Below are 17,695 nucleotides of genomic sequence, written 5' to 3' on the forward strand. Positions count from 1 at the left end.
TGAAAACTACAGTCTCCATTCCTAAGTGAGCTTTTTTTCTTTTTTCATCTATTAGGCACTACAAGCAAGTAAATATTTTGCTTTGGCCTCATATCTTCTTGAATACTGGGATCTTGTATGTAAAGGTTTTTTTCCCCTTCAAGACCAGAAAGCTAACAATAATATTCTTCACTTACTATTGCTGTTACTGTTCATTCCCTTCACCTTATGGAAAGAAGATTTTTCCTTTTTTTTAATGAGCTTAAGATAAAGCCTTTACAGAACAGCTGCTGCATTCACAAGGTCTGGAAGTGACTGGCTTTCTTGCAATAGCACCTTGAGTAATAAAGATGTACAGCAAGTTCACACCACCATGCAGTTGTTGCACTATATGGTGAAGGAGCTGCACCTCTCCAGGTACGCCAATGATGATGCCCAGGCAATCTGGTGGAGGCATGACAGCCTATGCAGTTATGACAAGCTACTCCAGCTGACCTGTATGTGTAAGGTGCGGAAATAGGAACAGTATATCATAGTTGTATAGGCCTTCAGCATCTTTGTAAGGGGATGATGAATTTTCCCTAGGAATTATATTGGCATAGCTAAAAAGAAATTTGGTGATTTGAGTAAACTACATTGTAACACAACAGCTGCCACAACAGCTATGCAGATAGAAAATGTTATTAAATATTCCAGATGTATCTTATATCAGGGCAAATAAAATAGTCTTTAGCTTGGAGATTCATTGGCTCTGCAGGTTTATGTTACAAGCCTAACAGTGTTATAAAAGAGATTACATATGTTCTCCATAGGCACTTAAAACAACATGCATCAGTGAGGGTATAATGCTTTTAAAAGTAATGAAGACTATGTAACAAATACTGACAGTAATTACATATAATCTAGTGAAATTACAGTAAAAGAAGCTTCACAATTTATGTCTCATAATATGTTAATGTTTACGTTCCATGTCACGAAACTCCAAACAATATTTTACAACACTGTACTTTAACAACAATGACTCCTCAGCAGGAAAAGCATGAGAGAGAGAGAAACTGGAGAGGGGAGAGCAAGTTGGGGTGTGGGGTCTTGGCCAAAAGGCAGGCTGTGCCGGGGCTGGGCTGGAGCCTAAGAGGAACTGTCCTCACCATGTAGTAAACTGGCATTACTCCTTCTTCCATGCTTACCTGAAGGTTACTTATCCTGAAATATCAAGATGCTTTTCTACTAGTTCCCTAACAGTTCTGACATTGAACTAAAATAATCACTGAGGATCCAAAATAAACTTGCATTTGTTTCACTGGACAGGATGGAGGCTAGCTTTTACTATTAGTCCTAGTTCCTTCATGCACTTCTGAAAAGATCATTCTGTGTGGACCAGCCCCAAATTAGTGTCTGCTAACAACGGAGGAAAATAAAACATACATCCCCCAAAAACAAGAAACCAGAATCTGAATATAAATGTTAACTCTGCAAGTAAGTAATCAGTTATATATTGAATTTTACAGGAACTTATTTCAAATATCCCTTTTTTCACTATGAAGAAATAAATTCCAAAGAGCTAGGGTTGGGGTTACTTTCTTGGATTGGTTTTTTTTTTGTTGTTTTTGTTGTTTTTTTTTCTTTTTTTTCTTCTTTTTTAAACAGACTGTTGGATTCTTAATAGGTTGTTGACACTTCCTTCATAAGGCTCCTTCTCATCTTAGATGAAAGACAGAACAAGTAGCCTGTTTTCTTGCACACAGTAATAGACGATTCACTTGGATACATACAACTGCCATCTAACAAACCTCACTGTGAGTCTAAAATTAGAATTCCGTGATATGACTCACAAGGAGCAGCTTTGTGATAGAAACTAGGATTTTTTAAGCAAATGAACTCTAAAGTGCAAAATAAAAACTGCATTCTAGAAATAGCATGTGAAATAAATTCCTAATAATTGTTAGGTGTTACTTATCTGTGTGCTTTATCTACCTGCATGTATATTCTCTGAAGTATATGATCATCCTGATAATTAAAGGTGGTGAAGCTTCTGATTTCCACAAAAGGGAAAAACAGGATTAGAGTAAAACAGTAGAAATTTCTCACTGAAATATTTTGCCTTTACATCACAGAAGTCTCTACATCAGTATACAAGCATGCAACAGCTCCTCTACAAAAGTATTTTAATGCTTATTAATTAGTAACTAGGGACAAGAGACATGTTCCCCCATAATTTTCAGTTCCTCTATTGTTAAGAAATAACAGAGATGGCATTCCAGAAGGGAGGGTTATCTACGATGATGACAATTTGCTATGTTCAAATTTAATACTACAGCAAAATGTACAAGATTTATTGTAGGAAGATACTACAGCACAGCTGTGAGAAGATAAAGTTTAATTTTTCAGGCCTGCCGTATACTCTAATATAAACAGGAAATTAATTAGATGCCACAAAACAGGCAAGTGACAAATATCATAATCTGCACAGAACAACCTGACATCATAATACTTCGAAGATACTCTGCTTCCTGATACCCCAAACCCAATGCTATTACTAAAATAACTGTCTAGCTGCCTGTCAGAATAGAGGGGATGCTCTCAAAGATACTCGTCACTGTAATATTTTCCTCCTCAAAATCTTTATCTTCACTAACCCCTCAAAACTGACACATAATTGTTCCTATTTAGACTTCTTGAAATATCACCCCTTTCACACCAGTAACAAATACAGCAGATGTTATTTTAAGATAAAGTCTTAAGTTAAAACAGTTTTAGAGCCTGAGATGGGGATTTATCACAACCAACATCAAACAGCTGTGGTGTGGATGCCTACATATGAGGAACTTGTCAAACTACACTGAGCAGAGTGGAGCTGCTGAAGGCAGGTTTGTGTAAAATACAAGACGCCTGACATATTTTATATATCCACTATATTTTAGAAGCACCATTTTTAACCACTGCCTATAAAACGATCCAAGGAAGATCCTCTTCCATTTTGCCTGCTGCATTTTGTGTAATGAATCCTGTTCTCAGTGTTTCAATAGCATATAAGAATTTTTTGAGCTGTGTTGCTCCAGACCAAATGAAAGCAATTTCAGTGTGAGGCACTACCATGTCAACCATTTTCTGCACTAAATATATACTTTATCCGAGATGAAAATTGAAAAAAAATGTTAATTTTTCTTAAATAGCAACTCAAATGCAAATACATGTTTGTCATTTATACCACCCGTGTGACCTTCAGTGCTTCGCATTCTGGTTGGCCATCAACCAAGAGGGAAGAGGAGCACAGGTTAGTTTAACTAACCTTAAGGACAGTGCTGTGATCACCAAAAGTGCAAGCAAGAAAAAAAAAGTATCTAGGAATATGCTGATTTACATTACATGATTAATTTTGGGAGAAAAAGCAGAAGAAAAGTGTAAGCAATAAAATGGCAATATTAATTTTTTTTTAAAAAAAATTAAATTTCTTTGAAACCACTAACTTAGAATTTGTTAACAAAATACCCCTCAAAAAATAGGACCATGCTTCATTAAAATAAACGGTGCATTGCACAGACTGCCCTAGGAGTATGCTGTTATTAAGAACGCAAAATGAAACTAACTGCAGTCAAAATAAAATTACATGATTCTTTTCACTGAGATACTTATTGCTCTATATGACAAAACATCCTAATACAACATGATACCTAGAATTCAGTGCATACTTAAGTAATTTGTGCCACAAGTGAAATGTTTTGATTGTACCCTGTCACCTATGTTTTTGCAATATCTATAGGTAGCTCAGAACTCATCTTTGCCAGCCATACATCAGATTATTACTATCACATACCTGGGTCAGAAGAAACCTGAAGTGGATTCTCACAGCACTTGTTCCCATATGCATAAACCAGAATTAAATACTTCTAGCAATGGTGATTTTACAGCTAGCCTTAGCAACATTCCTTATCCAATGTTAACTAATGTTTAACCTGAATACCTCCAGCTGCAGCCTAACCCTTTCACATGTTTTTGTTGTATAAATGAAAACATTTGATTTCTTTTCACTCTTCTTTTTTTTACCTTTTAATGACCTTTTTTTCAGCTATGATGTTTTTTCCAGCTGTCTTTACCTTCACAGATAAACCTTGCATTTCAATATTTTGTTCTGAAATAGTATTAACTTAAATTTGCTCCTGCTTTCAGCAGGAAAATTCAAATCCTGCTTTAATTCCTCCTGTTAAGTAACACTTGGGCTGTAATGTTATTCAGCTTCCCACTTCATCGTTTAGATTTACTTGGCCTTCAGGTCATATAGTCTGCAGAGTCAATAGAGTCAAAAGAGTCTGTTTTCCCCTAATGCACTGCCAATGAGTAATGAATAGCCTTAGTTACAAGACCTGCTCACCTGAGAGACTAATAATTTACACTGGCACCTGTTGTAACCCAAGAATCTTCCAAATTCAAGAAAGCTGCAGGAATTGAGCTGGGACATTTCAGAGAGTGAAAGACCGCAAAGAGAAAGCAGCAGCATGACTACACAGAACCAGCAAACTGGACAGAAGGAAACCTTAACTGGGGCAGTATTTGTGATGTGGGGGTAAATCTCAGCTCTACAAGGTGTGCAGCGTGCCCTCCTGACCAAGCACACCTTTTCAGTTTTGCTTACATTTACAAATGTGATCTTGCAGCTTTATTTTGCAGATGATAAAAAGGCAAATGGCACTGAAAGGGAAGACCCTGCTACTTGCCTTTTTGCCAGGAGCTCACCTGACCTCCACAAACCTATTTTTAGCTGGTTCAGGTCTACGGTAAGAGAAGGAAGGGCACTGGTGTAAAGAAAGTTGGGTACATGCACGCAGTAAGGCAAGGTAGCTTTCAGTAGTAGGCATCTGTTAAATCAGCTTAGTTTAATGTTAAACTCTTGGCACTGTTGACTTAGAGAAAACAACCAAAGAAAAACGCCAGTGAAGGTACATATGAACAAAGTGCCTATTGGCTAAATAGAAAAGAAAGCTACTGTTTGGTTGATGGCTACTGCTGCCACAGTGTGAAAAATAAATTCTAGAATGTAAAAGGAAGGAAAAGAAGAGCCAAAACTTAAGGAGGAAAAGGAAAGACAATCCAGAAAAAAAACTAACCCACAGCATTCTGTGAATAGCGCTAATATAAGGCAGGCATTAAAAGTACAGATAATACACAGTTGTAGGTAACTGTGTGGTAAAGCACAACTGCTGCTGGGCACTGACTGAGGATCCCCAAACCATTTCTATTCATGTTACACTGAACACTACCAGCTCCACTCTCTCCTCAAGCTATGTACTCGGCTCCAACTGCACATATTCGGGGCTACCATGCAAACATGCCAAGAAATACCTCTGAGTTTCTATGTCCATACCTGTTCCTGTTTCAGATGACTAATTTCTGAAAGGTGGAGCAACGTTAATTCACAAGGGCTAAGGCAGTCCAAATGCAGATTACCTGCTCATCCATAATGCAGAACTACAGACTAAAAAAAGATTTTGGCTCCAAGCACTCCAGTCTTGGCACAGGTGATTTATTGAAGTAGTGCTTCTGCAGCAAAACTCAGATCCCAGCAATACCAAGATGAACTGATTTCATCTAAGAAGCAAAGAATCTTAGAATTTTTTTTAGAATTTTAGAAACTTTTTTACAGGTATAATTTCAAACTAACATTTTATGCCAAATGTGCATTTAGTTCTTACAATTTCTTCTGAAATGTCTTCAATTAAAAGGTCACTTAATTATTGTTGCTCAATTTCCAAAAAGAAAAAAACCACAAACATAACAGACTGAACTATACATCATATTTCAACAAAGCAAAATACATAAAATTTAAAAACTATTATGTAAAAAAACACCGAAGTGTAAATAAACAGAATAGCTGTTTTGTCAGCAACAGCTTTACAGATGTTTAGAAAATTAGTATATAACAATCAAAGAATCATAGAATTGTTTAGGTTGGAAAAGACCTTTTAATATCATCAAATCCAACCATTAACCTAGCACTGCCAAGTCCACCATTAAACCATGTCCTTAAGCGCCACATCTGCACATCTTTCAAATACCTCCAAGGATGGTGACTCAGTCACTTCCCTGAAGGAGAACAGGCTGTCCAGATGAAGAAATTTTTCCTAATATCCAATGTAAACCTCCCCTGGTGCAACTCGAGGCCATTTCCTCTTGTCCCAACACTTATTACTTGGGAGAAGAGACCGAAACCCACCGCGCTACAGGTGGCTGTCCCCCTGAGCCTCCTTTTCTCCAGGCTAAACACCACCAGTTCCCTCAGCTCCTCCTCATAAGACTCATGTTCTAGACCCTTCACCAGCTTCATTGCCCTTCTTTAGACACACTCCAGTACCTCAATGTCTTTCTGATAATTAATAGTCCACATGCTCTGTAAATACATCCTGTAGCATCCTCCTTACACATTGCTTCAGAGTACCAGCCCGGATAATCCTCCCTGAACATAGCTCAGCTCCCTGATCCTTTGCTTTGCAATATGCCTCCATAACCTTCAAGCACCTCTGACATTCCTCATATGCCTTTCTTCATATTCCTCAGAAGGTCTCAAAATTTCATAATTATTCGTTTCTGGCTTCAAATCTCTCATTTATTCTCATATTCATCTATCATATTCTCATCTGGAACCCTTACTAAGAACATGAATTCTTTTAAGTATATAGTATACTGAGATAGGTAGATATAAATACACACACACACACAGAGTATACTCAGACCCTTGCCTGTTCTGTGAGCAAGGCTGCCACACTGTACCCTTGCCTTCCCTCACTCATTTGCGTCTACCCGGGGCATCTTCTCCGACCACAAATTCTCTAGGCAAGGAATACTTCCTCGCTCTATGTTTGTAGACACTTTGAGCAACCATTGTCCAAGATTGCAGCCTAAGAATTAGGAGACACAAACAAAAATAGCAAGGAAAGAGATAATAACTGTACAAAAGGCTGAAGAACATCAGGCAGAAGCATTTTGGAATTGGAGAATCATAGAATTGTTTGGGTTGGAAGGAACCTTAAAGATAATCTAGTCCAATCTTCCCTGCCATGGGCAGCGACACCTTCCATGAGACCAGGCCTCCAACCTGGCCTTGGACACTGCCAGGGATGGGGCATCCACAACTTCTCTGGACAACCTGTTCCAGTGCCTCATCATCCTCATAATGAAGATTTTTTTCCTTCTATGTAATCTAAATCTACCCTCTTTTAGTTTGAGACCATTACCTCTTGTCCTATTGCTACAGGCCTTACTAGAAAGTCTGTCCCCACCTTTCTTATAACCCCCCTTTAAGTATTGAAAGTGCTGTAGCAGGTCTAACTAGGACAGACCCTGACACTTTATTCTTATATTTATCTACAGAGGCTATGTGAAAATTATGCATGCTAGTTGTAGCTGGTGGCTGGGAAGCTGAGTTCAGATGTCAAACTGAAAAACAATAAATGGAAGGAAAAGCCATGGGAAATTAAAGCTCCCACATCTAGAAGATGCAGAAGGGCACAGCAAGGGTTCTGTACATATAAACTTTTGTTGAAGTCAGTGGAAGCTGATACGTAAAGAAAGTAAGAGGTCAGTGATTTATGATCAAGTTTGAAAGTTAACAGGAGTGAAACCTACAGCAGCACTGACATTTTTTTCTAGTCAATATCATCATTTGAACAAAAATATACATTCTGAATGCAATCTTAGCTGCAGCATTTAGGTGTATAACATCTAAAAAAATAAAGCAATAACTTTAATAATGCTTCATTTTAATAACTTAAAAACGTAATGAATAGAATACTGCAAAGGTCCTGTGATACATTATCTGAAAGGTCACCAACTTCAGCACTGATAATTAGCCACTGAGTTATGAATTCTTCAATGCCTAACAATATAACAAGGTACAATTTCCTCTGGAGACAACAACTATTGCTAACCTAATAAATACTAGTTTATCAGTAGAGCAGATCTATGTGTAGACATCATAGCTGAGAAAAGGACAGATGCAATTTCTATTATCTTTTCTATGAGAAAACTGATGCGCAATCACATCACATAGGAGAAACAGAACCAAAGTCTCATAATCTTCAATTCAGTGTCCTGTCCCATGGGTCCATGTTTACAATATCAGCTGCTTTTACACACCACTATTAATGCTATGCTGAATGACTCTTATAATCAGAGCCCTTCAGATATGCTACCAATATTTTCCAGTAGATAAGTTTAGAACAGTTATTAAACTTCAGAGCTATTGCCCTGGCTGTGCACTACAGTAAAAAGTAGGAATGTCCGCTTATGAATGGATGGCAGAGAGCACCAGCCCAAGTCAGTCTCTTACCTTGAAGTCGCTGCATGACATTGGCAATATCTCTAGATCTTGCCACTAGTCGGGATGAAGCCATGATCTCTTTGCAGTAAGTCCACTTTCCCTGGCAGACGTCTCCCTCCAAGTTGTCGACCTCAGTGAGGTGTCGATCTCAGATGGCTTCCTCAGCATTCAACCCTCAGCATGGCTGGGGCAGCCAGACGCCTCCAGTCCAACGCCAGCCCTTGCAGGGGTGGGGAGCAGTCCTGGCAAGCAACCTCAGCACCTGAGAAAGAAAGTACCAAGGCTTAGACAAAACCTCTACCAGCTCTGCAAAACTAAGAATTCTAAGTCTTAATAGCCATTTTAACACATAAAAAATGGTTATGTTTTGCATACACCCCACAGCCAGAGACACAATTAATGCTGAAAGCCTGCTTGGCAATCATCAGTGGAATGAAGCTGTAAAAACAAATCATTAAAAACAACTGGCAATGCACCAGACATCAATGCTTTCCTGAGGATGCTTGTGGATGTTGTTTTAGAAATAACAATAATATTATACATATTAAAAGTAATACTTCTTAACATAAATAATACTAGGTATAAAGGAGGAAAAATTAAACCACTTGTAAAATCCAAGAGCTGTACAACTGTTGTTCTATTTCATCAAGCTAAGAAGGTACACATAATAGTAACTTATTGATCAGGATAATCCCCAACTCCACTAGACTATGTGCTCTAATCTGAAATACTGAGATTCGTATACGTAATTATTAAATAAAATTGTATGTGCATTCACTTCTCTAGTGTATGACGATGTTGTATTTTTGGTCATTTAACATCAAAAGCTGCGAACTAGAACTACTACATGAACTTAACACTAGCGTAACAATAATAAATCTATGTGACTATAAAGCTGGTCTAAAAAATAAAATCAGATTATTCAAATTATGTTATCAATAACATCTTATCTTCTGAGGAACAAGTACATATTGTATATGTATGCACCTATTTCCCTATTAAGAAAGAACTGAGCATTTAGACACCAAGAATAATTGGATTCATACTACACACACTAGGTGCATCCCAAATTCAAGATGACATGCAGTTGATCCATATCAGAAGTACAAGAGGGTTTGTTGGTGCTATGCACTCCCTCTTTGCCTGGCTCCAAGGTCTGTCAGAGACTAGAGTCCCCCAACGTCATGTAGGCAAGCCTTCAGGCTGCACAGCTTTAGGCACACTGAACTGTCCCAAAGGAGCTGTGTCAACATGTAAGTGCTGCCAGAGGAAATGAAATTTCAGCATTTCCTTTTCTGACCCTTCAAATCCTGCCTGACCCAAGGAAAAACCTGCTTTCCCTCTTACCACTGTTTTTATTGTATGTTTACTTTGTATTTTGGATACATAAGCGCTGCTCAGGTCAGCTGACTCATACTGGCTTTAAATTAGGGGAGTAGAGGGAAGCACCTTTCCAATGGGTCAAGGTGCAGAACAGCCTGTGAAGCCCACCCACATGCATGGCCACGGCCAGACTGGTACCTACGCCAGCCAGATTACTTTTGCACAAGACATCCAGACACTCATATCCCTGCTCTCTTCCCACACGTGCCTGCCCTATCCTTCAGGGGCCTCCTCCCTGCCCCCTTTCCACCTTCCAGGCTTTGCCCCGCACCCTTCTTGGGGTGCGCAGAGACTGTGCGTATCAGTCACCACTTCCCAAAGGTGGGAAGGCACCCTGGCAGCTAGGAAGCCTCACCCTTGCGACAGCTAGGCATGAGAAGGTGCCACCGTCACACTTCTCGGCTGCGACACTGGCTGGGCCTGATGGTCCCCAGCACTGCTGAATGGCTGCACAGAGCATCGGCAGCCAGAGCTCTCTTCCACCGCAGACACCAAACAGCTCCTGACATGGACAGAGAGCCTCAGGAGGTTTTCTGTTGCTCACGCCCACGTATGCCAGCTTGGTGAACTTTGCATCCTCTGCAATATTTAAGTGAAACATCAGGTTGTCTAGCCCCATCCAAACCAGAAATGTCTGTGACAACGTGGGTTACATGAAGCCTTGTTTCTGCAGCAGTAACACTGCTAACATTTTGAGCAGTCCCATAAGCAAGGTACAGTGACTTTCAATAGCAAGCTGCTAGACTAATTGTTGGGCAGAGAAAAGGGGTATTAAAAATGCCTTGTCTGACTGCTTTTTGGCTAACAGCAGCCATAATATCAGAATACCAGCCCACTCACACCATGACAGAGCTGGTGTAAATCATCTGTACATGAACAGATTTAGAAGAGCTGTGGAAGATGCTGATCCAACTCCAAGTTAAAAGTGTCTGGGAAACTGTAACGAAGATATATCTTCTATCTACTCATACAGCAGGCTGAGTCACTGTGCAGCAATAAATGGCAGACTTGCAATTAATAATTTATCTAGCTGATGTTAAATTATATGCTGTATAAGAAGAATCTGCAGTTCTAAATATGGCTCCTTATTCAAAAGCTCCTTTGCAAGCAGTGGGAATTAACTCATTTAAAGATGACACTAAGTTAGCAGGTGGGAAGGAAAGACTCATGTGCAGTTACCTCCACAGGCAGAAAACCACAGCTCAGAGCACAGATATCAGCGGAATAGATGAAATGAAGCTTCACGCACCCTTCTTACCGACATCTAAAGCTTCACAGAACAAGAAAACCTACACGCGCAGTCAGCTATTCCAAGTAATGCAGAGGGGAAATTTCTTCCGCTTTCTAGAAATAGTTAGATTTGTTACATATAGTTAAATCTGCCATAAAAGATTTATTTTTCCTACTGGGCAATTTTATTTTTTTAGATTTGTAAATATTAACATCTTAAATATTCTCATATCTGTTTCACAAAATCATTTGTAATAAACAGAATGAATTTTTCATTTCAGTGCCAGACACAAAGATATATCTTCAGATGGACATGTTTTCAAAATGCACAGGTTTTTAAAAAAGTGTATGGCTTAAATCTCATAAATCTTAGCCTGAAAAAAACCTGAAGGACTATATGAGCTATCCCCTGCTTTAGCATTCAACAAGTGATTATTCATTATTATTAATTTTTTGGTCTGAACATACAGGGAATGAATACATGAGTGAAATTTTTGCATAGAAATTAGACATTTATTTTTTTTACTACATTTGCCACTTCAATGAATTTAATGGATAAAGTTACACTAACATCATTTTCTTATATTGATATCCCTGTACTGTGTTTTTAGATGAAAAGAGGAAATGTGATCTTCTCTCATGTAAAAACAATTAGGCCTAGTAATCTGCTATAGTAATATGCAGTTTACAATTCTCTGGCTTGCATTGTTCCTCTATTCAAGTGCCAGAAAAGTAGGATGTCTGTTCTATGGAAGAGATAAGAAAACCACTAGATCTATTATGATTTAACTCTTCTGGGCCCCTAGCGTAATTACCATTTTTTCATTGTCGTCCGGAATGCTTTGATTTATCTGCAATTAAAAAAAAGAGAATGTATTTTCCTTTTATTGGTAAACCCAAAGTATCACTGGCAAGACCAGGTTGTATTTTATTTTTCAGTTCTTAAAGTTTAAAAAACATATTAAAGGAAAACAGACAGGCCTGTCAGCAGCATGGTTCCAGAAAAACAGAGACATCTGCTAGGTACAGACAACATATAAGATGTGCAATAATGGCTGAAGAAAAACCTGATCAAAGAAGGATAAAAAAATCTGACTGTCCTTCACATTGGCACAAATTGTAGATTCCCACTACACCAGGTTGATGCCACACACAGCAGCCTGGAAAGACTGTTACTGTTGTGAAAACAGGGTTGTACCTGAAAATAGAGTTTTAGACTTCGTAATCTCCCATTATAGCAGCAATGGATAAAGAAGCTCCAGACAATGAAAGATAAACACAGATAAGTAAGTAAAGATACTGATATAAGCAAGAAATAGACAGGTGGCAGGAAGCAAAGGGACTGTTTCTAATCTGGGATACATTAAAAAGAGGTAGTTGAGAGGACAAAAAACAGAGTAATAAATTCAAGGAACTCCTGCAGCTAAAAGTAATTTTCAAATGTTACGCAGATGTAAGAAATACAGTGGAATAATTGAACTAACTATAGCACATGAACTGAACAGAATGTCAGGAACAACAGAAATAAGGTCCAGTGCTGGGCTGCCATTATGTTAACAAAGAGGCAGACTTCCACAGTAAGAAACAGCAGTACAGAACCAATCAAACCAAAAAACATTTCCAGGAGAGAATTTCCGAGCATGGTTTACTGCTGTAGTGCTAGAGGTCCACTTGGACGCACAGGTTCTGTTTCTGAAACATAAGAGGTCTTGGAAATGCTGCCAGAGTGATAGATGCTGCTGGAATGGACGCAATTCCATGAGACAGTCGTGATCCTCATGTCAATCAGGAATAAATGATTCACAGAGAGGTAGGAACTAGAATTTTCTGGAGGTCAAAACTGAATTTTTAAAGATCAAATAATCACAGAACCAGCTATTTTAACCAGTTGGGGTTTAGTTAGTAGTGAGGGGGAAAAAAGAGGCTAATCATAGAAAATAGCTCTGACTAAGGAAGAGATTAATGTAGTCCAAACTACTAGAAGAATAACCCAAAGTACATAAGCAGGTCAGGAGATCATCTAAAGAGACAGTGCTTAAAAAAAAAAAAAAAAAATAAAAGGGAAACCAGTTACAGAAGTCAACTAGACTGAAGACCCCAGTCTCTCCCCTGTAAAGCAGGCTGGGGATTTCTTTAAGGTCCAGTAACTGTACACCTATGCAGAATAAAGCTGCTCCAGACATAATTGGAAAAGCCATCAGCTGGGAGTAAGTGGGCAGCAAAAAAAGGATGAGAAGAGCTTTGTCATAGTGTGTACGGTCTACAGGGACAAAGAGAGATTTCCCGGAAGACCAGCTGAGTTAGACTAAGGAATTAAAGACAGCAAGCAAATGGTTCTTAGCCAGATAAGTAAAAAGAAAGCAGAAAATAAGATCAAGTGGAGATTCATTTGCCTTAGTCAGTATTACACTGATTTTTCCACTGAGGCACAACAGAAAAGGAAACAGCACCATCTGAAATAAAATCAAAGTTAAACGTAGAAAAAACTTGATAAAGTTCATCCCAGAATACTGAAAACTTCTAGCTGATTAATTAAGAATCCATTTGTAAACTAATTTGAATAAATCTGTCAAGCTGCTGGTAATGCCTACTGGAGATACTAAAATCAGGAGGTGGGAATAAGAAGTGGGGTAGAGTGATCCAAAATTATTCTTATGCTATCTTCAAAGAAAATGCAGTACCTCCTCACTGGTCTTCCAAAATCCAGGCCAACAGTCCGATTCCAAAATCAGGCCAAGAGTCCCTTTGGTAATTGTTACAGATGGTTGAGTTGCAAATCTGTAGTTGTTCACTTAATCCCAATGTAGCACAAGTCAGTGCACACTGGAACTTTCCCAAGTCAAACGGGTCATGCATAACTGTGCACCACATAAGATCATGGAAAATGCAATTTGGGCTCTGACAGGTGTTTGTAATAGTTGAATCCCAACACAGTCACTCTGTGCTTCCTTTCTCTACTGTGTGGATTGCTTTTGAATAGAAAAAGGTGGAAGAAGAGACAGATTACAATCTTTGACAAGGAACACATTGAAACAGGAACACTGAAACAAGATGTTCCCACTGGCGATCCAAGCTCAAAGTGACCTGATACGCAGTAGTTACCTGGAGGCATTGAAATTTGGGTTTCTTGGGGAGCATGGGGAGGAAAAGAGAGAGAAGTCTGGAACCCTTCTCGAGCTCCAGATTATTTTGGTCCCTCTAGGTATGCTTCAGCATTGTTTGGGGCTGAACAAAAGTTCTTTGTTTTGCAGAAGGCTGAGGGTCTGCAACCACACCTAATAATTTGCAAGATTCAAGTAATTTGCACATCTGACATTTAAATCTGTGGCATATATGGAACACAATTTTTCTATGCTTTACCTATAACTTTAGTATTTAAAAATTATTTGTAGGAACCTAGTCATGCACCTGCCTATGTATGTATTTACATTTCAGCAAATGAACCTTTTCTTTTCTACTTTCTATTAGGTTTTATAGAGGCTGGGCAAAAATCCAGTGATTTGAAACTCTGGTTCTTGTCTTGAAAGCTGTAATTCCAATGGTACAGAAAATGCAGAGTGTTCTAGGAGGAAACAGAAGACAGAGACTAACTATTTTTTAGAAAAATTGGGAAAAACACATATTGCATGCATTGTTAGATATATTCAAAGAAATGTCATTCACTCTCTGATGTGAACAATTAAATTTAGCGTATACTACAGTTTAGTAATCCCGCTATTGAAATTCTGCAGGAATATATTATAGTTTACATAGATGCTGGTAATAGCAGAAGATGGATCAGTAGCTCATTACCTTCTACAAACAGGGGATATAATCCTTGCTTCAAAGAGCTTACTATCCGCGCAGACAAAAAGGGGCCAAGATTAAGATCAGAGGTCACAATACACAAGCAAATAGGACAGAGTGAAGTTTGGATATAATGTGTAAGGCGGTTAATGGTAGGAGAGCTATTCTGATTTTTCTGTTTTAATACTGGTACAGCACCTAGGATTTCTATGTCATAATATAACCTATAGCAGAAAAACACACATCTCAGGAAAGGGTAGGTCAAACCGAGCTTGAGATAAGCAAGGAAGCATCAATTCTTTAGTACTTCTGCACAGCTCCCAAGCAAGAAAAGCTTAGCTGAAGTGTAATTTTGTGAGCATGGGGCAGACACAGCTGCCATATGAATGGGAAAGCAGAAGCACCTGTTTTCCCCATTAAATCTGTGCCTTTGAGTGAAACAAAGGCAAAAGTTCACTTGCTTCAGAGGTACATAGCTGCTGCTATTTTTGTGACCTCTAAGGAGACACAAGAGCTCTAAAGTTTTGTCACTAGCCATGGTAACGAGGAAGTATGAAAATACTTGATTTTGTTTGATGTATGTACTTTCTGAGGAACTACAGATAACATTAGGGAAAAAAATACTGAGTCACAACTGACTTCCTTTAACAAAGCATAACTGAGACTGGTTAATGTGATGCATGTCCAAAGGGTGAATGTATGTGTACGTCTCTTCAGGACTCATCCACTGAAGCTCCACAGACCTGCAGCAATCACTCTCACTGTGTTGACCCTGGAAGTTCTCCAGGAATTCACACCTTGTTCAGTGCCTCACCCAGCAAGATCCTCCTCAGGGCCAGGCACTCTGACCTCCTCCCCAAATGCATTTAAATACTAACGGAGTTGCTGCTTCTCCTTCCCTGCGTGCCTCTGCTCTCCCTGACCCAGTATCAAAGTGTTAAGTTTCTTTGAGCAGTGTACTCGCTGGCAGGCTGTGTAACTCAGCATGGCTCTAGTGAAGTTCACAAATGGCTCCAAAGTTCCTAAAGTACAAAAAAAATCCTTTGACAATTCTCATATTTAATAGACAGTAATGCTGCAGGAAGGTATACAGACATACAACATTCTTGGGCCTGTATTGAACGCAGCAGTCCAAATAACTACTGGTACTTATCACAGTTACTTAAATTAAAAATAGAACAACTTTTTAAAAAAGTAGTCTGAAATTTATTCGGGCTCATCAGTTATTCATACTTACCCATTGGCATTTCATACTCAGCAACACAGAATTGCCATTGACATATATAATCTCTGAAGGTAATATTAAACAAACCGACCAACCCAGGCACTGTGAACAGGAATTTAAAAAAAACAGGAGGGAAGTGGAGAGACTATTACTTCTGCTTTCACATCTAGCAGAGTTTGCAAAGACGAGAACTGAACCACTCCAACATGCAGCACCATGCTCATTCTGGAGAGCTCCCTTTGCCTGGGGAAACTGCAGTGCTTTAAGGACTATGTGAAACACCCTATGGATATGGACTCCTACCAGCAAAAAAGTAACTACAGTCATTGACACTGTACCTCATAAACCTGTTTTGTCATGTCATTCAGCACACAAAACTTAGTACAACAAACAAAAAAGCTCTTCTGTTTACCAGTTAAAATAACACAGCACCCTGATACTCTGTCCAGTAGCAATATTTTAACGTAGCTCATCAGCATTTATAGCTTAGGATCTGTTTAAGTGTTAAAGTGCACACAAGAATCATTAAAATAATTATCAGAGATCACAGAAAGCAGACAGTCCATCTCCACTACTACTACAGAAAAGCGTGTGCCTGCTAAGAGTCTTTCAACAGGCTCAGCACTTGAAAAGTGCTGGCAGGCAGCCAGAAACACCACATACTATTTCCCTACAAGCTACACAGGTAAAAATCCCACACGGTGATAAGCACTGGAGTTTCCCTCAGCATCAAGCAGATTATTTACATAAATAATTCCTCAGCAGTCTGCAAAATTTGGTCTATTACAGCAGATTACTAATAGCCACTACAAGCACTTTCCCCCAGCACGAATATGGTTGAAAATATGGTTGCTGAAATGCTAGTAACAGCCTTGCAGTGAGTATTTTAGCAGGTCTGACCTCTGGGGAGTTACCACACACACCGGGAGCATACGGGCCCCGTGTATCTTTGTTGCGGTGCACTTGTCTTTTCTGCACCATCACCGCAGGCAACCCAGCCGCAAACCGGCATCTGGCGAGCGCGTGTGAACGGCCACATCATCCACGGCGACCAGGTCCTGCTGGCCTGCGGCGTGTGACTGAGCACAGGGACAGGGACTCTGCAGCACACAGTGCGCCCCGGTGGCGCGCCGCAGCCCCCGCCGGCATCCTCGACCCGCGCACTCAGAAAGGGCAAAAACTCAAATCCACCCGGGACAACGGAGAACTCGGCGATCACGGCGGCGAGTTTGGGGTTGACCTCAAGGCTAGTTTGGCGCTGAAGAGGAGGAGGAGGCGCCCGGGAGATGCTGCCCCACGGGGGGGTCCCCGTTCCTGGCCGCGGTCCAGCGACCCGCGGGCTCAACCCTGGGCTCCCCGAGGCGGCGGCCCCCGGCGAAAGCCCCGAGCCCCGGGGAGCCCCGGGGAGCCCCGCGCCGCGCCCCCGGCCCCCGCCCCGGCCCTGCGCCGCCGCCGCTCCCTACCTCCGCCCGCCGTACCGCGCCGCTCCGCGCCTCGCTGCGCCCGGCGGCGCCCTGGTTACCGCGCACAACGCCCCGCCCTGCCCCGCCCGCCGGCCCGCGGCGCGGAAGCAGGTGCGGGGGTTGGGAGAAGGCGGCGAGCCAGGCGCGGCCGCGGGAGCCGTGCCCTTGCGGCGGTCCCCAGCCGCGGCCGCGCTGTGCCTCCTCCCCGCCGCCGCCGGGCACCCCCGGCCGTGCCCCGGAGCCCGCTGTCCCTGGCGCACCGTGGGGGGCCGCGCCCCGCCCCGCCCCGCCGCGGCTGCAGCAGGGCCGGGGCAGCTT

The 17,695-nt window shown here is 40.7% G+C and overlaps 1 protein-coding gene across 14 annotated transcripts in view; it reads right to left on the bottom strand.

The window, feature by feature from the left end:
* SYNE1 (spectrin repeat containing nuclear envelope protein 1) overlaps positions 1–17,419 on the bottom strand; it is a 330,006-nt gene extending 312,587 nt beyond the window's left edge. For 9 of the 14 annotated variants that reach the window (XM_040598152.1, XM_040598147.1, XM_040598150.1 and 6 more), the window contains exons 1-2: positions 17,378–17,417; positions 8,300–8,552 (exon numbers count right to left, since the gene is read on the bottom strand). In XM_040598152.1, the coding sequence (XP_040454086.1) occupies positions 8,300–8,363 (64 nt within the window). In that variant the 5' untranslated portion in view covers positions 8,364–8,552; positions 17,378–17,417. Of the gene's footprint in view, positions 1–8,299; positions 8,553–17,377 lie in introns of all 14 variants that reach the window. The other 5 variants (XM_040598158.1, XM_040598157.1, XM_040598151.1 and 2 more) reach the window with 3 other exon arrangements.
* Between the last annotated feature and the right edge of the window lie 276 nt (positions 17,420–17,695).

This window comes from Falco naumanni, chromosome 6, assembly GCF_017639655.2.
Source record: "Falco naumanni isolate bFalNau1 chromosome 6, bFalNau1.pat, whole genome shotgun sequence".
NCBI lineage: Eukaryota > Metazoa > Chordata > Aves > Falconiformes > Falconidae > Falco > Falco naumanni.